Raw genomic sequence first — 23,028 nt, 5'->3', positions numbered from 1 at the left:
ATAAATAATAAGTTTTAAGTTAATAATTTGAACAATTTAATTTAAAATTAATTTTATTTATTAAGTAATAAATATTAAGATTTACAAACCACTTAGAATTTAGAAAAATAGAGTAAATGACGAAATATTCCTAATTAAATAATTGAGCAAGCATTAAAAGATAATAATATTTATAAAAAATAATTACAGGGGTGAGGCATGTAGCAAAGCGCATGCTTGGTGTCTTTATTCCTTAATGGGAATGTTTTGAATTTTAGAAAGCATAAGGGGCAGTTTAGTAATTACGGCTGTAAAAAAAACTCAATAGTAGCGAGCATGGATTTCTCTCTCATTCTTTTTCTTGTTCGTTGCTTTTAGGTTTCCTAACGAAGAAAACCAATCTCTCCCTGTGCGCGACAATGAGCGATGGAGAAGACGCAGTGCGTCGACGTAGTGTGTTGGCGGACTACCGTAAAAAGCTCCTCCACCACAAAGAACTCGATTCTAGAGTCCGATCAGGTCCTTTTGTTCTTTTTGTTCTTTTTTCCTTATTGATTGTCCGAGAAATTGGCAATGGGATTTCTTAACTTTCTGTTTCCCTTATTTTCCCCATTTCTCTAAATTTCTCCCGCTTAATTTGTTGAATTTTTTTGGTAATATTTGTGGATTTTTATGGAACACCAAAAGGGCAGTTTGCTTGCAAAGCAATTTAAGGATTTCATAGGAATGTGAATTGCTTCTGAATTCAATTTTCAGGAAAAAAAAAATGGAAGTTTGAGTTAAAAAAAAGTATTACTCACCGAATAATTGTGATGGTATTGACAAGAGTTGGAATGAAAAATATGCAGTGAGGGAGAGTTTACGTGGTGCTAAGAAGGAGTTCAACAAAACGGAGGATGATTTGAAGTCTCTTCAGAGTGTTGGGCAGATCATTGGAGAAGTTCTCCGGCCTCTTGACAATGAACGCTGTAATTACTCGCCTTTTATATTTCTATATATTTCTTTTCCACTGAAACTTGATCATGATCTCTAGTGTGAGAGCCTTCTTTATATATTACATTCTCATTCTCCTCCAATGCAAATTATTTAGTCTAGAGGGTTTGGTATAAAAGCATATCATATTATGAATGACAGGGATTAAACTTTGTCTCCACTTATTAGGAAATAGGCCACCAACAAATATCAGGTCCTTTATACATACTGCTTCACATGGATTTGATAAAGAAGGAATAAACAAATTAAGAGGTTTGGACCTAGGAGGCTAGGACCTCCAGGAACCAAACTCAAACACCAGATTAAACTACCATTGGTCTTAAAAGCTTAAGTTATCAGATAATGGACCGAAAATGTATATCAATCAGGCAAACACTTAATACTTAGTAGCATCACATGTGTCGCTTGTGAGGTTGAAGTTTATAGAAAACATTTATAAAATGAATATGGGATTTCTTTTGCTTGAATGGTTTTTTTTACCACTCTTTTGCTTCCACTTGGATAGAATATAATCTACTTGATACAAACATATTGGGCACATAGTATACTTTATTGTTTTTCATTGCCTCCTGTCACCCTTCCTTTTTTTTTTTCACTCTTTCAGTTGAAATGTTCCTAAGAGGTAGCATCAAGCTGGTTTAATACCATTGAATCTAATTGGTTGTGTGTGAAATATTTCAGTGATCGTAAAAGCAAGTAGTGGACCCAGGTATGTAGTTGGCTGTCGCAGTAAGGTGGATAAGGAAAAACTGACTGCTGGAACAAGAGTGGTTCTTGATATGACAACACTCACAATCATGCGAGCTCTTCCACGTGAAGTAAGTTACCATGGTTCTCTATGTGGACTTTGCTGTGTAATACCAACTGGATAACTTAGTGGCATTAGAATTGATGATTACTCCATTTGATCATGATTATTTTCAACATTTTAGTTAGTAACAATCATAAAAGAAAAAAGAGAGTTTGTGTGGTTCTGCTGATAGATTGTGCTATGATGATGTTTAATAGGTTGATCCAGTTGTTTATAACATGTTGCACGAAGATCCTGGTAATGTCAGCTATTCAGCTGTGGGTGGGTTATCAGATCAAATCCGAGAACTCAGGGAATCAATTGAGCTACCTCTAATGAATCCTGAACTCTTTCTTAGAGTTGGAATTAAACCTCCCAAGGTGATTCATACTTTAATTTGTTAGTTATTCTGTATGGTCTGTTCTGCATTGTCAATTGAGTTAGCCATCCTAGTGGTGGTATCATGAATGGATTTTATTTTTTTTCCTTAATTAAAAAGTCTCTTAAATTTTATTTTTTTGCAGGGTGTTCTTCTTTATGGGCCTCCTGGTACTGGGAAGACATTATTAGCTAGAGCAATTGCCAGTAATATAGATGCCAACTTCTTGAAGGTCAGACTTACACTTGGTGTGTTGCATTTAAGATGTACTTTGATCTGAGAATTTTTCCCTAAATTTAATCTGCAATGCCTTCTTTTTTCCTCTGGTTTGTAGGTTGTTTCAAGTGCAATAATTGATAAATACATTGGGGAAAGTGCAAGGTTAATACGAGAAATGTTTGGATATGCACGTGATCACCAAGTAAGAGCTTGGATTTTGTGAAATATGTGTTCCTTTTTTATAATTTATGTCTATCCAAAGTTAACTTTGATAATGTGCTTTTATTTTTCAAGCCCTGCATTATTTTTATGGATGAGATTGATGCCATCGGTGGACGCCGTTTCAGTGAGGGAACAAGTGCTGACCGTGAAATACAAAGAACACTGATGGAGTTACTTAATCAGCTTGATGGATTTGACCAGCTTGGGAAGGTATTTCTTGGTTCATAACTGAGTCCTAAGTGATGGTGGAAACAACATGCTTAAATCACAGTTTTTTGGTATAAAGAGGATCTTTCCAAACGTGTCTGTACTTTTCATCTAAATTGATCATAACCTATTTTTAGACTAGTTTTATTGGCAAGGACAGCCTCAATCATAATGCACAATGGGTAATTGAGTGTGATAGGAATTTGGTAACTTTCAACATGGAGGATAGACATGGATGCCTTTTTGGTGAGCAATCTCAATTAGTCATGGAATCTCTTGACATTGCTATTAATAAATGGAATATAAAAGCCCCTCCTCTCTCTCTCTCTCTCTCTCTCTCTCTCTCATGGATGCCGTTTAGGTGAGTGATCTCGATTAGCCATGGACTTCCTTGATTAGTAATGAGATTTAGAAGCCCGCATGCTGCCCCTGACAAACCCCCTACCTCCAGGATGCTTTTTAGGTGGGCAATCTTAATTAGCCATGGAACCCCCTTCAGATTACTATTAATAATTGAAATAGAAAAGCCTTTCTCTTCCTCATCCTGTTTGCGTGCAGGTGTATGTGTTATATTGTAGGGATGTATTATTTCTTTATTCTAGATGCATGGATAACTGGATGAATACATTTTTGGGTTGAGGGGATTGAATGCTGCAACACAATTTTACTTTATATGCATGCATAACTGGATGAATATGTTGTTTTGTCTCTCTCTTGCTCTCTAATTCTTTCTCGGTTGGTGTGCACACATTTGTTATGTTGCAGGGATGTGTTAGTTGTTTATTTTATACATATGTGCAGCTGGATGAATATATTTTTGGGTTGAGGATTGAATTCTGCAACACACTTTATTTTATATGCATGCATAACAGATGACTATATTGTTCTGTTGAAACTTAAAAGGAATGAATTCCACAACATGGTGGAACTCCTTCATATCAGTTTCATATATTCCATTATTTATGTATTAACTTTGCATTGTTTTACTCCTAACCTTTTTTACCAGCAAGCATAGGAAAAACTGCATAAAGTACTATTGGTGACGTGCTAGCTCATAGTGCAGGTGTTATCTGTGCATTTTTTGCAGCTGACATTTTCATTCATAAGCTTTTCTTAGTAAACTAAAAAAATATTATTTTGAAATTTGTTTGATATAGGTTAAAATGATTATGGCAACAAACCGGCCTGATGTTCTTGACCCTGCACTTCTTCGTCCTGGGCGATTAGACAGAAAGATAGAGATTCCATTGCCAAATGAGCAATCAAGAATGGAAATCCTTAAGATTCATGCGGCTGGGATTGCCAAGCATGGCGAGATTGACTATGAGGCTGTTGTAAAGCTTGCAGAGGTGAGTGAGAGAGGCTTGGGTTTGTTTCAACTATTTGTTGCCGCATCCTTAATGGAAAATGTTCTCTGTTGCAATCTTTTCAGGGATTTAATGGGGCTGATCTTCGTAATGTTTGCACGGAGGCTGGAATGTCTGCTATTCGTGCAGAACGTGATTATGTGATACATGAAGATTTCATGAAGGTGAGCTTTTTCTTCGGGGCATTGGCTTCCAGTAATTAATAAGCCTCATCTCTGTATTGAACAATAAATTTTATATCATTCTTCTTGTCAAAAGGGGGAAAATGAAACAATTTACTTGGTCTTGATGAAGTTGAAATGGCTGATTTTCTTTGTCTGTTCCTTTTTATCATCTTGTATCGTTCCAGGCTGTTCGGAAACTGAATGAAGCAAAGAAACTTGAATCTAGTGCTCACTACAATGCTGATTTTGGGAAAGACTAGAACACATGTTATTCCATTTCAAGAGCCATGGAAGATCGAGGCAGTGCATTTTCTCATTCTATCAAGCAGGGAGCCAACCACAGCATGCATAATTTGGGCATGCTAAAAGTTTTGTGCTTCAATACAGTAAGGCAAATGTTAGCTGAACCTGAAAAATTCAATTGCCATTAAAGAAAGGAAACTTGGGTAGAAAGAGCAAAACAACTATTTCCTATCATCTTTTTATTTTTGGTATAATTTCTCATACATTTTATTACCTGCTACTTGATTTTATTTTTATTGTAGCCACAATGGTGATAAATTTATGTAGAACAATTCTTCTTTTCTAAACCAAGGTAGTTCACAAATGAAACTGGCACACTTGACCTTAGAAAATCAACTAAACCATAAGGAATGGATTTTCTAAACACACTCAAAAGAGGGAGCCTGTCTGGATCACATGTAAGTTAAATATTTAGTCATTAGTAAAGCCACAATTAACAAGGTAATCCATTGGGTTACAACATTTCTTACATTGGGTACTAAGAGTTAGTGATTTTTAAAAGTGTTTCTACTCTCAAAAACACTTTTAAGTGTTTTTAAGATAAAAATAAGGTGTTTGGCAAATTTTAAAAAACACTTCTGAAAATTTGGAAAAACACTTAAAGTGATTTTTAGAGAAACACTTGATAGGTGTTTTTTTAAAAAAACACTTCAAAATTTTTGAAATATACCAAAAATGCCCCCAAGTGATTCCCAATATTTTCCCTCCCTTTCACTCATACCTCTCTCCTTCGTTCTGCTCCTCCATTGCTCTCCATCAGAGACTACACAGTAGGAAAGACATTCCTACTGTCATATCCACATCCGGTCTCCGTCATCTTCTCTTCCCTCTCTCGTCCGCTACCACCCTAACTCATCTCCTTCTCTTTCATACCACTCCTCCTTGTCTTTTCTCTCTCTGGCTTTAAATGCTGGCGTCATTAGCCCTAATTTCAATCCTCTCTTCTAACCACTTTCCATTATTTTTCTTCTTCCTCAGATTTCCACACTCTCTCTCAAACTTCTCCCATTTTCTCCATCCATATTCCTTCCTTTTCTACATTATCGTGTCTATATTGAATTTTACTGTTTAATTTATTTTCTTCATTTCTCAATGTTTGATCCACTGAGTATTTGAGGGGTTTGGAGAGTATTGTCAAATCCAGTGTGATTTGGTTATGCGTGGTTAAGAGTGTAACATCTGCAAAATCAGGGAATAGAAAAAACTAAAGGCGGTTGAAGTTGTTGAAATGCTTTGTTTTGGAGTTTATGTGGTTTTGGAGGTGAAATGGAGGCCAGGATGAAGAAGTACAAGCAAGCGAGTCCGAAGAGGGCCAAAGTGTGGACGGAGAAGTCTTCCAAGTATCAACAGAGTAGGAAGGTTCTGATGGTTTACTATCTCTGCAAAAACAAGCAACTGGAACATCCGCACTTCATCGAAGTCCCATTATCTTCACCAAAGGGTCTCTACTTGAGAGGTGAAGTCAAAGCGAGAGCGATTTTGTTAATGATTGACAGGATTTCTGTATGCGTTTGGTAGCTGAGAAATAGAAAAGAATATGAAATTTGGATTGTGGTGATACATGTTGGTATATAATGGTATGGTTTTCAAAAAGAGGCAAAAAAAAAAAATTGGAAACACTACTCCCCTCAAACAATTGTATGTACTTTTTAGTAATTTATTAATATTAAAAATGTTTTTATACTTATACAACATATTATTTAAAACACTATTAGAATCATTTTTTTTTATTCTCGTAAAAATGTTTTTCACAGAAACACTTTCACTAGAATCACTGTCAAACGGGCTCTAAAAGTCATATTATATTATTACGTTCTCTCAATCACTAGAGTAACAACATTTGTAAACTGCCCCTGTTCATGAAAGTCTCCTATTTGCACAGCTAAATTGTTGCTAGTAATTAGAATAGTGGACTTAATAGTTGTAAAGTTGGCCATCTATTATAGCAATTTAAACATGTAAACTAGTCAGTAAGAGAAGGAACACAGCCAAACAATAAACTTGTACATGACATCCAAACAATAAACTAAGGTACATGACATCCAGACTGTTAGGAGAGAGAACATGTTTTTAGGCATTGAAGCCCCGTGTACCTCCACCCCGCAGCCCTGATTTTTGGTGTTCAATAGTAGTGCAATTTCGTGAGAACTGAGAGGTGAAGAAGCAATTCGAAGACAACAAAGAGAGGAAGCCTGCTGGAGTTTTTATTACAGTGTGGCCATGTTATAGGCTTGAAGCAACTGCTTTAGATTTAGTCCTTTTAGTCATTTTGTATTTCACCATCCTAGCAATCTTGAAGAACCAGAAAGCACTGACCAGCTGCAATCCCAAAGCCATTGCCTGGAGATAGTATAGAAAGGTACATTAATCTAGCTGAAGAGATTAGCCAACAAATATTAACATCCCTAGTTCAGTGGTTGTTACTAGTTAGTAGTTACTACACCCTTTGCTCCTGTACGTGCCACTTTAAACCAGTGAATACAGAAACAAACCTTTATGAGGAGGGGATTGCTGGCAGATAGAGTGACATAAACGAGGCATGGACCACATATCATCCTTGCAATTGTGAATATGATTGCAAATAACATCTGTGTGACACCAAAATTAGATCTGTTGATGACTTGACATCAAAGAGAGGTAAGTTTTATATAAGAATTTGGGTCATATTTCTGTACTGACATCAACGGTCAAATTAAGATCGGTGTCCCTGTACCCAAGCTCTTTGAGAAGCTCCCTCAAGTGTAAGAAAGGGCTGGATATCTCTGTTATCCATAATGATGCAACCATCTCTGATCCACACTGCATATATCCCCATACTTAACATTAATTCGTCACCAAAATATTTGAGTAAAGTAGTATTATTAATTCTTAGTTGTTACCATTTCGTAGAAGAGGCCTGCTCCAATACCAACAATGCTAACTAAATGGTGGATCGAATTGTCGAGATTGACACGTTTGTCCTCCAAGAGGCAGCAAATCAGATCATAGATGAGATAAGCCAGGGTCACCGCTAGCGTTTGCATCTGCATTTTCAATATAGTGGTACTCCACATGATTCAAAGAGAAAATCTAAAAGCAAACAAATCTCCATTGCTGAATGAAATACCTGCTTTGGAGATGATTTTGAGGCCAGAGGACAAACTGGGCAACGCCAATCCTCCACAGTGAGTGAGGACAAGGTCACTGCCAGAGTTGCATGAATCGTAGAAACAAGGCGGTTGCAGAAACCGAAAGAGCGCTTGGGGAACATCCTCCTGACTACCATGAAAGCACTCGCCCATGAAATAACTCCCGAAACAACCAATTTTACAATATAATCCTCCATCTGCTTCTTCAAGAAAAAATAAGAGACGAGTGTCGCATGCACAAGGACACAGAGGGAGGGGAAGATAAATAGCTTTCCCAGAAGTTGAACTTGTGAGCTGGAGGCTAAGGTTTTGTTGTTGAAACTTAAAAGGGCATTAAATATTGTGACAGGTGGAGTTAGGTTGCTCATCTGTATCATAAATTCATAACATGGCCAGGCTTGACTCCAAGCCAAAATCATCATTAGAAAGGATGGGGAGTCGATATCAGTTGGCTCCTGAATTTTTTCGAAGTTGGGTTTAATGTGCCGCCTTCTTCTGGTATATTGGAATGGCAGGTGAATGGAATTAGCGGTATTTAATTGTTGATGCGAAGGACTTTTTAATTTTAAAAAGTTATGCTTAAATTATTGTAGTAAAAGAAGTTATTACAAATATATGGTAGTTTTTGCCATCTAGGAGAGAGGAGAGAGGGTGAACGGATAAATTTTTTTTAAAAACCAAAATTATCTTAAAAAAATTTCAAAAGGGAAATCGTCTCTTCAAGAGACGAGTTCCATGAAAAAAAAATATTATTTTTTTTAAAAAATTCCCCATTTATAAAATATATATATTTTCCTCAAGGGAACTCGAAGAGACGAGTTCCATGGAAAAAAAATATATATATATTTTTTAAAAAAATTCCCAAATTATTTAAAAAAAAAAAAAAAATTCCTCAAGGGAACTCGTCTCTTCAAGAGACGAGTTCCCATGAAAAAAAATATTTTTTTAAAAAAATTCCCAAATTATAACAAAAAAAAAAAAAAGCAATTCCTTAAGGGAACTCGTCTCTTCAAGAGACGAGTTCCCATGGGAAAAAAAATATAAAAAAATTCGAGAAAAAAAAAAACAAGAGACGAGTTCCCATGAATTTTTTTTTTTTTTAAATTCCCAAATTAAAAAAAAAAAATTCCTCAAGGGAACTCGTCTCTTCAAGAGATGAGTTCCCATAAAAAAAATTTTTATTTTTTATTTTATTATTATTTTTTTATAATTTGGGAATTTCTTTTTAAAAAAAATATTTTTTTTCATGGGAACTCGTCTCTTCAATAGACGAGTTCCCTTGAGGAATTGTGTTTTTTTTTTTTTTTGGGAATTTTTTTTAAAAAATATATATTTTTTTCATGGAAACTCGTCTCTTTAATTTGGGAATTTTTAAATATATATATATATATATATATATATATATATATATATATATATATATATATATATATATATATTTTCATGGAACTCGTCTCTTCAAGAGACGAGTTCCCTTGAGGAATTGTTTTTTTTTTCTTTTTTCTTTTTTTTTTTTTATTTGGGAATTTAAAAATATATATATATTTGTTTTTCCATGGGAACTTAAAAAAAGACGAGTTCCCTTGATGATTTTTTTTTTTTTATAATTTGGGAATTTTTTTAAAAAAATATATATTTTTTTTTCATGGGAACTCGTCTTTTCAAGAGGCGAGTTCCCTTGAGGAATTTTTTATTTTTATTTATTTTTTTTATAATTTGGGAATTTAAAAAAAAAAAAATTATAGGAACTCGTCTCTTGAAGAGACGATTTCCCTTTTGAATTTTTTTTTAAATCGTCTTTTGAAAAGACGATTTCGTCTTTTGAAATTTGAAAAAATGATTTTGGTTTAAAAAAAAAATTATCCGTTCACCCTCTTTCCTCTTTCCTATCTCCTCTCTCCTAAGTGGCAAAAACTACCATATATTTGTAATAACTTCTTCTACTACAATAATTTAAGCATAACTTTTTTAAATTACCGTACTATTGAGAAAAGTCCTTGATGTGAATACAAAACCGATTGGCCTCACTCAAAGCAGTCATTAGTTAATGGGGATTGGGTTTCATGTAGTTTCCTTTCGATGAATTCAGTGGTATCTATTAATCACCAAAGATGGACATAGGGTTAACACTATGTTAATGATTAATAAGTGAGAAATGGAAATATTTGTTAAAACTGAAGTAATAAATGTCACCACATTAATTATAATAAATGTTAATTAAGTATTATTTATGACGTTCATTAATACTCATTAATGGAAATCATTAATGTTATTTATGAGTTCCATTAATATTCATTAATGAGAATATTAATGGAAACCATTTGGAAAGCCTATAAAAGGACTTCTCATCCCCATGTAATATGTATCCTTAAGCAAAAAAAAAATTTCTTATTTTATCTCGTTCTCTTAATTTTTCATTATCTCAATTTTCTCAACTCTCTTATCTGATTTCTTTTTTCCTATTATATATTATTATCAAAAGAAATATTTTATTTCTACTACTTTGATTTACATTGTATTCGTCTTTATTTTACAACAATATTAATTTTTTTTTTTAAATACAAAAGAATTTGATAATTTTTAATCATTGTATTTGAAAGCATATGCTCGTTCCCGCTCCCCCTTTCCCACGTTTGGAATGGATAACAGATAAAAGGGTTGTTTACTTGGGCTCAACTTGGTCCAATGGGCCTCAATCACATGGGTGACTCCAGGTGGATTCAAAAGTCAGGGTCTCTACCCTCACAGTCACACTCTCGCTTACTTTCAAAGCGATCTCAACCGACACCTTTTTCTTTTGTCGCCCGATCTTTCGGGGAAATGGTCATGTGCCAACTGTCGTGCCAGTTTCTGGCAACTCCTCTCCAAGTCGGCAAAAGTTTACCGACGAGTCTCCATCTTCCAAGATTTCTAAAATCGGAATCGTTTCCAGGAGCCTCGACCGGTGTTCTACGTTGCTCGACCGAGACTGAAGTTTCGGAGTCTCGGAATAGGATGTTCATTCTCGGGATGGGTTTCGTGGGGCAGTTTTTCGCACAAGATCTCAAGAACCACGGATGGTAATCTCTAGGGTTTTCTTTGTTTTCCACTCGTTTATTTATGTTTCTATCGGTAAATGGATTCGATTCGATTTGATGTTTGCTTTCTTTGGTCCCAAACAAATATTTCATTTTCATTTTCTGGTTGAAATTTGAATATCCAAAATCCCTGGAAAATGTTTCCTAATAAAAAGAAAACGAATAAACTTGTAAATATAAAGAGTAACAGAAAGCGTGAATTTTGCTACATTTCTTAATTGAATTGGATTGGATGGAAAATGAGGAAATTAGTAAATTTGGTTTGATCTTTTTGCCACTGTTGTACCTTTTTATCAGTAGATGCATGTAGTTCTATTGCTGTTATACCTGATCTCTTTATTGAATCACAATATCAACGAGGCTATTATAAATTTATAATTTAGTTGGTTGCTACAATTTCTTTGATAGGACATTTAATTGATGCCACATCTATTTTCTATTGAATTTTGTGGAATGTGCTATTAATATTATTGGGAATATCAATATAAAATCTAAGATATTGGACACTGAAATTGTAGGGTTGTCTCTGGGACTTGCACTAGCGCTTTTAAAAAGAAGAAACTTGAAGAGAGGGGATTTAATATCTACCTCTTTGATGCCAATGAGCCAGAGTGAGTTTTTATGCATCTCTATTGTAATTTTTTGTTAATAAGCCCTTTGGACGCAAAATTTGGAAGCAACTGTTGATGAATCTGAACTGAGCTGATGCTCAGAGTTGGTTGAACCTGGTTCTTAAAGATTTCCAGAATATGAATCCCAGGCTCTGTTGATGCCCTATTAATCAAACTCATATTGTCTTGACAGAGTATCAAATGGTACCGGGCAATTTGTAAAAGATAAACGATAATAACAACATTCTTGCATAAGTTTTATGACTGCCATTTGGGCAGATTGTCCGAATAATAATATTTTTAGGGCTCAAGTCTCTTATAGATGCTGATGAAAGGAAATCACTTAATGTTTCAAACTCCTTTTTTAAACCATTCTTATTTTCATTGCCTTCACAAGTTCTGTTTACTACTGGATTAACTAAGTTATTTGTTTTTCAGACTGGGAGTACTAAATGCTTTGAAATATAGTACGCACCTCCTAGTCTCCATCCCTCCTGTTGTGGGTATTGGTGATCCTGTAAGCATAGAGTACTGTTTCTAATATTAATGATGTTTTAATTCATTAGTTGATTTTGTAATTATCCATCTTGCATGCTCCCTTAGCTTTGTTTTCTTGTGTCTTCTGCAGATTCTTCAGCATGATGAATTTCTTAAAAGCAGGATCATGGATGGAGATCTTCAGTGGCTCTGTTATTTGTCATCAACAAGTATGTCTTCATAATAACTGCTATGAAACAAATATATAACTTTTTCATACCTGCATAAACCAATATATTCACTTTTTCATACTTGCATGCATAGGCAGACATGCTACGGATTACCTGTCTGTTAAATACCATCAGTGCCATGTGTATTCACTTTTTCTCACTTTCAAAACCCATGATCTGATTTTAACTCCAGATCTGTATTTCATGCCCATGTAAAGCTCCTCAATTTGGTTCTTGTACTTGAGAAATATTCCTTCTAATGTGCAGGCGTATATGGAAATTGTGGTGGTGAATTGGTAGATGAAGAGTATGTGTCAGCGTCTTACAACTCTTAACTAAGCACTTTGCAATGTGAATTGTTGTGCAATAAGTTAACATGTCACAAAAAATATCAATAATCCTATGGCAGCTACCCAGCAAGCCCAGCAAGTGAGTCAGCTAAATTGAGGTTAGCTGCTGAGAAAGGATGGTCAAGTCTGGGCAGTGAGCTTGGACTCTCAACACAAATATTTCGACTTGGAGGTATCTACGGCCCTGGAAGAAGGTCGTCATGAATATTGTAGAGTATCAGTAGGCTTGCAATTGTTTTGGTCATCTGTACTTAATTGTTGGTTTCTCATTCTGACAAAAATGATACAGTTTTTGGCTTGGATCTTGCATATCTAGAATTTAGTATCTGTAACACTCTCCTAACCATGTAGATATTGTCCGCTTTGAGTCCAGTGGTTTCTCACATCTTTAGAACGTGTTTACTAATGCGATATCTCACATCAAATAGGTGAAGAAGTTCTTGAGACCATATATATGGTCTGCTTCTTCAAACCATAGAGATGGTTTTTAAAGTAGTAAGGGCTCATTGTATCCAAAGTGGATAATATCTACATGGAATGAAGCAGGTTGTTACAAAATAATATACAAGATCCACCCTGAATTGTCATTTTCGCAATCCAATATGAGCAATTTTCAGTCTGTTTCCACATCTCCTTATTTCGACAGTTAAAAAATCATTTCTGATGGAGCTGAGCTTTGATCCAAATGTGTGATGCTTAAGGCTGACATTCTTATGAATTATATTTGCAGTGCTGTTGACACTATAATCAAGCAGGGGCCTTTGACAGAAGGCCAGAGGAAGAGGATTTCCAGGCAATACACATCCAGGGTTCATGTTGCGGACATTTGCCAAGCCCTGAAGGCTACTATTCAAATACCATCCGTCGGGTAGGTTCTGATTGTCAGCATTACCAAACTTGGAGTTTTTTTTTTTTTTTGGTACATTGATCCTATAGATGACATATCCCATTAGGAAACAGTATAGTAGAAAATAAGAGGAAGAAAATAGAAAAGATTGTTTTTCCTGCCTCCTGGTGGAAAGGTTTACTTAAGTCTCCCATATTTGAAGACCAAGTCACAAGGGGTGCTTGTGCTAAATGAGTCTCCTAAGGTGCATCCCTTTTGGCCTGATCATTCACAATGGGTAAGAGTTTCATGCCAAATCATAACTTGGCCACTTATGGATAGTCCGGCTAATGATTTTTTTCATGGGGCTCCCAGGCATGGGCATCAGCGAACAAGAAGAAAATCCTTGTCTAGTCGCTTTCAATTATCTTTTTGAGTATTTAACCCTCATGTATTCAAAGGAGAATGTAATTCATTCTTTGCTTCCACTTTGTTCAGGAAAATTTACAATATAGTTGATGATGACCCTGCCCCACGGGCACAAGTATTTGCATTTGCACGGGACTTGATTGAGAAGAAGTGGCCAAACCACATCAAAGAGAGTGTATTTCCTGGAAGCGCACGGAAGGCCGAGAAGCGTGTCTCCAATGCTCGTATGAAGAAGGAACTAGGAGTAACCCTTCTTCATCCAACTTATAGGTCGGGACTACAGAGCATTATTGACAATATGGAGAATCCAATTTCAAAGTAGATAGAATGACATGATATTGTCCTTTCACCACTAGTTCATTTAAAGGTGTTGGAAGCAGTCATTCTCTTAATGAATTGTGAAATGCCTCATATTGTAATGATACCGCAAGAAATAGCACATTACGTTGAAAGAGCTCATGAGAAAGGCAGAACATGGGCCCTTTGACTGCAATGTGGAACTTCTCTTTCTCAAAATTCCTATCCATGAATCATGGGCGATATTTGGCAGTCCCTACAAAAGGTTCCTCAAGAAGGAATATCCCAACATCAAGATGATGCCATGAAAGAGCCTAAGAAGATGGGGTTAACAACGGAGACTGCATAAATGGTAAAATCAACTCTCCAATCATCCACTTGAAATCATCTACCGGGTGTTGCATTCCCTAGAACTTGCCCATGTTATAAAGCACATTTTAATCAATCACAACCCAGAATACCAATTTTCATGCCAGGGCCAATTCTTGGGCTCAAGAGCCTTCTTGTTATCACTATCAATAATGGGTTAAATAATCCTTTTTTATACAAGTCCTTGTGAAAAGGGTGCAGACTTTACTATACACCCTTTTCTGCATATTTGGTAATTATGGATCAAAGCACTGCATGGTAATTGATTTTTTTGTCTAAAATTATCACAACCCCAATGGGCTCATGACCTGAGAAATGAGAAACGGTGTAGAATGACTGCCTTCATTAGCCCACCAAACGGCCCTAGTTTTTTTCCAAAATAAAACTGATGGCTGTTTGAATAACACATCAAACATGTTGGAGCTAGTACATGTGAAAGTTCTTCAAAAGCCATTTTACCTTATTCCTCACCTCCATAGTGAAGCTTCACAGTCCACTTCCAACCTGGCTGTGACGCTAAATGACAGTGAGCTATTGCACCCTTCAAAAAACTTCTTGGGTACTGCAACTTGCTCCTTTCATGTTGAGATCTCCAGGCAACCATTAATGAAATCTGTATCACCAAAGTGCAACTAAATTTTCAGATGGACAATGCATTCAAAGCCCGGGTGTGCAACCAGGCAGGGGAAACCCCTCAATGGGATGAGAATTGAAAATTAATACTGTAATAGCTTAAGTTATGTTACCACTAGAAGAAAATTCCCAAATTGCTAATGCGATATATTGTTATTTCTATGAGATGAGATGGATGGCATGGCTAACCTCTGACCAATTGGATGGTTCAATCCTTGCGATATCTTGCCCAAAACCCCTTTTTCCTAGTAGAGTCACTGTCTGAAAGAGATCTACTCCACTTAGACCCAAGTGAAAAGTGCCGCCTCAAGAAAGGCTTTGCAAAGGAGCTTCTTACACTGGAACTGGATTCCATTTTTGGAAATTTTCTTTCTTGTTCAGTATGTTTCCGGCGATCACAAACATCAAAACCACCGTCAAGATAACTGTCCACAACCCTGTTTCTGGATATCTTATTGTTCCTTGCCTTTAACTCTGCTTCCACTCTCAAAGCTTTTCTTGACATCTTTGAAACTTGCTTCTCCCCAACCATACATACTGGGCAAGCTGGGTCAAACCTGTCAGCTTCCAGTGTCATAGTCTCCAGACACTCGGCATGGTAAACATGTCCACAAACCAGCACAGCAACCACTGAGAGCTCATTATTAGGAACAATCTTTTGGCTGCTAAATGAAGATCTCTCCGTCAAGAGCTTTGAGCAAGCTCCACAATTTTGCAGATCAATGGAGGGAGAACATGAGAACCTGCTGCTAGACCCACTTATCTTGCCACGACCAGAACCAAAGTGCTCACTGTCAAACGACCACCTTTCTCTTTGAGAAGAGGCCACAAGCTCGGAAAATGTGCGCATGGACCATCCATCAGAAGAACCACCATGGGATCCATTTGTTAAGTCATTGCTGCAAGTGGAGAGTACAAAAGATGGTCTCCGGTCAGACATTGAGTTGTTATTTGGCGATTTCAATCCTAGGATTCGACTATCTGAAACTTGTCTCAACAGCTGGTGTCCTGGTGAACAACGAGCCCGCCTTGATGGGGTTGAGTTGGCCGGAATAGGGTGAGTTTGGGAGGACAATGGATCTTCTGTTGGTGTTGAGAAAGATGAAGTTGATGGTATGGAAAATGAAAGCTTTGGTGCAGATAAATCTGCAATCTCTGATGATTCTGTTAAGTTCTTCACCTACAGGATAATCAGAAAGAGGTTAAGATAAACTAATAATCTCAGGTTCATAAAAAAGTTTCTTGCACAACATTCAGTTCCAACAGGTTCAATCTCACCTCCGTATAATGATTACTTTCCATGGACAGATCTGCACCAACATGAAAATGCATCAGATTTAGGAAGGGGAAAGAAAGCACTGTTAAAAAAATATTGCAGTTAAGAAACCTAAATACTTTCAGTAGCGCATAACGAAGTGCAGCAGACTTAAGGAAGCAAGTATGATTGCATTTACAGTTCCAACAGATTACAATATTATATTACGTTTCTAAAGAAATTTTATATTTTAATCACCACAAGAGGTAGATACCTCAAAGGATAGCATTAATCAGCAAAATGATTATTTTATAAGCTTTATGTAGGAGCTTCCTAAAGGATTAAATCCATGTCTGAATCCTAGAGGCAAAGTCTCAATATCTCTGAACAAAACTCCCAAATATGGGCCCACACAAGCACAATGCAGGAAGTATATATGAGTTAATAAAATTTATAAAAATATCAAACTTAATTTTTAAAAATATTCAACTTACCTTACTTCTTGTAGAAGTATTTCTAAAACACAGTTCTCAAACACAAAACCAATCTCACAGGATTAGTATCAACAGCAAAAGCTAAAGCTATCCCAAAAGAACACTATATGATTGACATAAATGAATTGCACCAGACTTCAAATTGATTCCTGCAAGAGCTAAATTTTTTATCACTCATGATTCTACCAGTCTTTCTGTTAGAATAAAAACCTAACATACATGTCTTTAATGAGTAAGACCAACCAGAACTTATCAAACTACCAATTTTTGCCACATGAAAAGTCAGAAATCAGGAAACAAGAGGTCTATCAACCTACAAATTCATATAAAAGAAATACTATATATAAAAGAACATGAATAAGGTATTAACAAATCCAAATTGTTAGGAGAGTACAGGAACAAATTAAAATTACAGGTGTATATATGAGCAGCAATTCAGTCCAAAATGGCTATATATTCCACACTAAGTTCTTGGAAGAGCTCAACTCTCCATTCCTTCATTATCCTGTCCCCCTACCATTGGCTAATGCCAATGAAAAGATAAAAAGAATCTGTAAAGAGATGCTGGGGAATTCGCAGAAACACAGGAGAGGGAGATTATTCCAGTAATTTGGAGGATCATATAAGTCGGTTAAGTATCTTCTCCAAGTTCTCAATAGGCCCTCTACTATGCAGACGGCTTGATGATACAGAAACAAAGTTGTTATATATCTTAGTAGCCAGCACTCATCAAAAGATCTACAGTGGTATAAGAAGTTAACAAATGGATCTACTGTTCCATCATTTTACACCTCTCTCTAAATAGTTAAAAATAAAAATGTTTGATAGATCACATGTACAACATAAGAGATAAAAATGTAGTGTATAATGATTAAGTAGTTCCCACCCCTTGGACTAATAAAAACCCATTACAAAAAACATCTTAGTAGCTGAGATAGAACCATGAACCAAGACAGACCTATGTGGAGGCCCAAATCATTGAATGAACTCTAACAAGAAGAGAAAAGCTTGAATCTTTTAAAGTCTGCCTTGAAAATTATGCTCCATGACCAAGACTTTGCTAATCTTAATTTACCCATTATAGAAAACATCTTCATAGATGAGATATAACTATGAACCCAGACAGACCTATGTTGAGGCCCAAATCATTGAATTAACTCTAACAAGAAGAGAAAAGCTCGAATCTTTTAAAGCCTGCCTCGAAAATTATGTTCCATGACCAAGACTTTGGCTAATCTTAATTTCAATAGGTGCAACCATTAGCAACCCATAAACGCATTCATAAATAACTATCCATACAGATCACTTGAAATCCCAAAACAAATAAAATTCAAAACTTTGTTCCTGCGTTATAACCAGAACTAGCTGTAGATTGTATGATTCATCGATTTTTATTTTTTATTCTTTTGATCAGAGATTATGGCATTCATCTATGAAAGAACCAAGTGACAAAATGCTCACAAAGAACGATTCACTGAGGAGTAAGGATTGCGAAGGTGAAAAGGAATCCATAAAAAAATTTCACACATACTAAGAACTAGACAACACTTAGCATCTAAAGAGGAAAAAAGAAAAAAAAAGAAAAGAGGGAATTAGAGGCCTAAAGATATGGAGTTACAATGCATAATCTTTGGGTTCTATTATCTTTTGGTTAGCTAGTTAAAGGGAAAGGAAACAATAAAAGCCTTTTTAATTAGTTTCCTATTTCTGTTTCCATCTGTAATAGTGAGTGATAAGTATCAAAGTTTTAATTATCATAATGTCATGTCTTGGATAGCCTCTTTTGCAGCTAACTTCTTCTTGTGCTTTAGTTGTTCAAAGCATACTAGTAATGTATTAGAAGACATGTATAGCATTTAGATGCATGTTAATATCCATAAACACGGACATGTTTATGCAAAAGATATATATTATAAATTTTTATAGATACACATAGACAACAGTGCAATTTTCTGCACCATGCACATGACAGAGTATACATTAAGCTAGCCCCCAAATAGATATATTACTTCTTATCTATCTGGAGAAAAGGTAATAACACTCCTCATCCAAATAGATATGGTACTCTTTTCAAATGATGAGGTAATCATACCACTACCAGGAAGCCTAACCAACCCTACTGAATAGAACATACTTAAAAAAAAATAGACACCCCTTAACCAACAAGAACTACTGCACTAGCAAAACTTGGAACAATTAATCCCACATTTAAAGAAAAGAAACAGAAGGAGCCAAAAGGGCTTCAGGTTAGTGTCACTAGAAAAACTATGTGAATAAACATTACAAAAAAAACGCTGCTACAAAATTTTACCTGAAGGGGTCATCAAGTTTGCAACCGTTCCTTCATGAACTGGAGACTTTTGAGACGTTGGTGTTCCAAAATTATCCAACAAGCTTCCACCATCTGAAAAATTACCTCTTTCGTGACCTAATCTCCCCTTCATTTCCAAGCTAACATTCCTGCTAACTGCATGAGCTGCTCCATATGAAGTATTGTCAACTTCTCCTGCCACACGCCCACGATTATCCCAGTGAAAGCTCCAGGATGGTGAGTATATGACATTCCTATGCAAACTTTCACCTGTGGCTCTGTTGGGCAGGGCTCTCTCCTTTGCAGGAACACAACAAACTGACCCCATCCTCACTCATATACACGAGAGAACAATCCAAATGCTTGCAGATACGATATTTTCTCTAGCAATGCATACTATATTTTTTCCTAAAAATGGAAGGAAAGAGAAAATGCAATACCAATTATTCAACATCCAAATGTTAATTGATAAGACATAAGTTGAGAAGCATGATATAGTTCTTCTAACAGGCAAAAGTATATGATGAAGTATTCAACACCAATTGAATCACCAAAAAATAAAAATCTAACTCAAGCAGCAGTTTGAAGCAGAGAATTGCAGAACTAGTTCTATATTGATAGAAGCAAAAGCAACTATAATATTCATATTATTCCACCACTCACATTTTAAATAAATCAGCAATGCATGTTGAAGCTTGAAACAAAAAGGATCGAAGAAAACAAACAAACAAGCAACTTGGCCACATCTAATTATTGTGATACCTCAATGCCACACTAAAAACAATTAGTTTCTAAAGTAAACAAAATTCTTCCATCTCTTAAACAATTATGGCATGTTTGAGTTCCCCATCAAAAGTGAATCTCCTCTTTTTCATGGGCAATTACATTATATGTCCTAACAAAAAGGGGCACAGCCCAAGCAAACAAGGAGCATACATCGAAAACCAAAGTGCAAAACAAAATACAAGAAGCAACTTCCCAAAAATGAAGAATGGTTCTTCCCAAAGCTAAATCTAAGACAAATTTTTAGCCCTTTGAAAGCCCTTCAACCAAGAAAGGAGTAAGCAGGAATGCCTTCCAGGCTAATTTAGGCCACTATGAGCTGACAAAGGTTCTCCCATTCCCTACATTCCAAATGAATCAAAAAGGTAGAATGGGGCTACCCTCAAAACCCTCTTCCTCTCCAAGCCAATAAACTATTCTACCAACCAACCAATATTTTCTAATCCAAGGCACTCATAAGAGAGCAAGAGGAATTGACCACAAAAGGGGTTCAAGAATCAGTTTTCTTTTTATAGTGGCTAAAAATACTTTTTTTATTATGGTTCATACTCAAGGTTCATCCTGTTAGTAGTCAGACGAATAGAGTTGTAAACATGAGAGCATAAGAGCTTAATGAGATCAACACCTTATTTGTTTGTCTGATTCAAGGGGGAATGTCACATTGAGTTCTTAATAATTATATTACTTTACTCATAAAAATGAAAGATAATATTGATCCACTATTCTGATGTTCCAAAAGACCCCATTTCAATTTTTTTTCTCTCATCATGTTTTTAAAATTAACTTGATGGTAGATTCAGAACACTGGCTCCTTGATAATATCATCAAACCTTTGTGACATATAATATTGATTCCCTCTTCTAAAGTTCCAAAAAACCCCATTCCATTTTTTTCCTCATCATGTTTTTTAAAATTAATTTGATTGGTTGATTCAAAACACTGGCTCTTTGATAATATCATTAATCCTTTCAAAGTTTAAAGATCATAAAGGTATGGAACAGAAATGTTATTGAAGTTAACACAAATATCATGCTAAATACAAGAAGCCGAGGCACATTATTAATTTGTATGAATATCTAACCTACAAATTAATTGATTGTTTCATAAGCAATCAGCAAATATATAAACAACACCCTAGAAAATAGGCATACTAAAGTACACGTAGCCTATACAAAAGGTCCCAAGTCCTAAAAATTAATTGATGTTTAAATGAATTGACATACACATCAATTAACAGTTTTGATCATGATACATATTTACAAGTGTGTGCATGAATTTGAAGTCCCATTTATTTATATTATGTAGAAAATCATTATCATTATCATTTTTTTTAATAAGGAAAGACAATGTATACAAAGCACTGAAGGTGCGAATACACAAAAACAAGTTGCACCCTATGAAGAACCTAACCAATCCACAAAAATCATTATCATTATCATTAATGTGACTATTAAAAAAAAATTATAGTTATGAACATAATTTATAGTAAAACCGTGAAATGGCAGCATTTCATGAAACCTCTTTTCTGATAGGCAATTTCATGAAACCTTAAAACCATCAATAGTTATTATGGATCCAAATTTCATGAATTGCCCCAATCTAGATGATGCATTTCTAGCTTCAACTGCTTATATATAAAATATAACATTATTCAATTTGATTGGACAACCAGACTCCAAATACCAAGGATTAAAATTATCAAAAGAAAATTCTGCATTGTCATATAGAACACTAGGAATACAAGCTCCTAGGCATATCAAACTGCACTCAGAAAAACAAATTGAAAGACGAGAAAAGAAACGGAATCAGATTCTTGAATATTACCAATAAGTTTAGAAAAAAACATACACACATAAAAACGAAAACTTTCAAAACCAGTAATGCTTTTGTGAGAATAAAACACACTTAAGCGTGAAAAAAAAAAAAACTTTCCAGAAACCCAAAGACTACTTTTTTTCATGATTTCAATCATCCAATAATGTTTAGTATAGTTGCAGGCAAAGCAAGATAACAAAAGTAAATTGAGTACACTTGTAGGTTTTTCCTTATTTGAGAAGAACAACACTGAAAAGGAAGAAAATAGGTATCTGAGGTTGAAATTTTTTTGAGGTTTCTCAGCATCAACGCAGGGTATAATTGAAAAATAATAAAAGGAAAAAGGGGGAAAAACCGCCTTTTAAGGTGAGAAAAAGTAATGACAACTTCCTGGATAGATAGAAAGATTCTCCGGTTTAAATACTCATTAAAGCTGAGAACACTCTCTCATTTCACTCGCTCCAAACCCTAAAACAAGGAATCATCCCATTCTTGAAAAGAAAACATTCCGAAAATCGACAGAAACCCTAAAACAGTAAGACGCAAATCGAAACACATGGGTCACCCCACCAGGAATCGGCCGAAAACCGTCGATCAACACAAGGTCCTAGGGTTCCCAAAACATACCACAAAGATTACCTTTAGAAAAAAACAAACAAAGAACGAATCGTACCTTCAGAAAATTAGGGTTTCAAAAAGATCCAACTCAGAAGAGATGAGACAGCTCTTGGGCTTGACCGTGGCGTTGCAGAGGGCAAACCGTGTAATATATAATAGGTCGGGGTTTGTTGAATTCGCGGCAGACGGAGGCTGTATCGTTATGACGGAGTTAAAAGGAGGGAGCGAAACGCATGGGAAATTGTGCCACGTATGATGTTTTACTACTCTTTTTCTTGAGAGCGTGAGTGGAGGTGGAAGGGGAAAGTGGATGAAAGTCTAAACTTTCCCGTCTATTTTCCCCATTAATTCATCATATTGTGTAAAGGAGTCAATCCCCTGGTCAGCGAGTGGGGGAGTGCGCCACTCAGATTTTGTCATTTCTGTGCCTTTTTTTGTGTAAAACCGGCGAGGCGGAGCGGCCACCGACGGCTATGGATGCCGGGTCATAGGGGAACAGTGCGGTCAAATTTTTGCTCAAATGGAAGGGGAATTGACGAGCATTTTGCATTATTGTCAAAGTCTTTCTCCTAATTTACGTCATTCTTGCCATGTGGCCTATTTCTGATACTCCCCCCATTAACATTTTCTCCTCACCCGGAAAAACATAACCAACAATGCTCCGGAAAAATTCAATACTCTCCTTTTACCTTCCTCTCACCC

General features: G+C 35.8%; 4 protein-coding genes across 5 annotated transcripts; 2 read left to right on the top strand and 2 right to left on the bottom strand.

The window, feature by feature from the left end:
- Window positions 1-326: 326 nt before the first annotated feature.
- LOC117905348 (26S proteasome regulatory subunit S10B homolog B) lies at window positions 327-4,910 on the top strand. Of its 2 annotated transcripts, XM_034818254.1 has the most exons (10): window positions 332-498; window positions 828-947; window positions 1,654-1,790; window positions 1,981-2,142; window positions 2,287-2,373; window positions 2,476-2,562; window positions 2,655-2,792; window positions 3,947-4,138; window positions 4,222-4,320; window positions 4,506-4,910. In XM_034818254.1, exons 1-10 carry the CDS (start codon window positions 399-401, stop codon window positions 4,578-4,580), a joined length of 1,197 nt encoding a protein of 398 aa, XP_034674145.1. In that variant the 5' UTR covers window positions 332-398; the 3' UTR covers window positions 4,581-4,910. The 2 variants fall into 2 exon arrangements, with proteins under 2 accessions (XP_034674146.1, XP_034674145.1); XM_034818255.1 differs by lacking the exons at window positions 4,222-4,320; window positions 4,506-4,910 and adding an exon at window positions 3,796-3,852 and having other exon boundaries at window positions 327-498; window positions 3,947-4,036.
- Window positions 4,911-6,541: 1,631 nt separating this feature from the next.
- LOC117907203 (TLC domain-containing protein 5-like) lies at window positions 6,542-8,019 on the bottom strand. Its single transcript, XM_034820645.1, has 5 exons — window positions 7,730-8,019; window positions 7,503-7,646; window positions 7,303-7,422; window positions 7,116-7,211; window positions 6,542-6,963 (listed from the first exon to the last, which is right to left on the bottom strand). Exons 1-5 carry the CDS (start codon window positions 7,946-7,948, stop codon window positions 6,847-6,849), a joined length of 696 nt encoding a protein of 231 aa, XP_034676536.1. The 5' UTR covers window positions 7,949-8,019; the 3' UTR covers window positions 6,542-6,846.
- Window positions 8,020-10,498: 2,479 nt separating this feature from the next.
- On the top strand, window positions 10,499-14,277 carry LOC117906542 (protein YeeZ). The gene is made up of 8 exons (XM_034819588.1): window positions 10,499-10,810; window positions 11,347-11,439; window positions 11,878-11,956; window positions 12,068-12,146; window positions 12,414-12,453; window positions 12,556-12,690; window positions 13,227-13,364; window positions 13,821-14,277. The coding sequence occupies exons 1-8, from the start codon at window positions 10,572-10,574 to the stop codon at window positions 14,071-14,073; spliced, it is 1,056 nt and encodes a 351-aa protein (XP_034675479.1). The 5' UTR covers window positions 10,499-10,571; the 3' UTR covers window positions 14,074-14,277.
- Window positions 14,278-14,653: 376 nt separating this feature from the next.
- LOC117906541 lies at window positions 14,654-22,779 on the bottom strand. Its single transcript, XM_034819587.1, has 5 exons — window positions 22,382-22,779; window positions 19,111-19,518; window positions 16,329-16,360; window positions 15,240-16,230; window positions 14,654-15,030 (listed from the first exon to the last, which is right to left on the bottom strand). The coding sequence occupies exons 2-4, from the start codon at window positions 19,436-19,438 to the stop codon at window positions 15,259-15,261; spliced, it is 1,332 nt and encodes a 443-aa protein (XP_034675478.1). The 5' UTR covers window positions 19,439-19,518; window positions 22,382-22,779; the 3' UTR covers window positions 14,654-15,030; window positions 15,240-15,258.
- Window positions 22,780-23,028: the final 249 nt, after the last annotated feature.

This window comes from Vitis riparia, chromosome 18 (assembly GCF_004353265.1).
Source record: "Vitis riparia cultivar Riparia Gloire de Montpellier isolate 1030 chromosome 18, EGFV_Vit.rip_1.0, whole genome shotgun sequence".
Classification (NCBI taxonomy): Eukaryota; Viridiplantae; Streptophyta; class Magnoliopsida; order Vitales; family Vitaceae; genus Vitis; species Vitis riparia.
The sequence above is the reverse complement of the archived record's forward strand: the minus strand, read 5'-3'. Positions and strand labels throughout refer to the sequence as shown.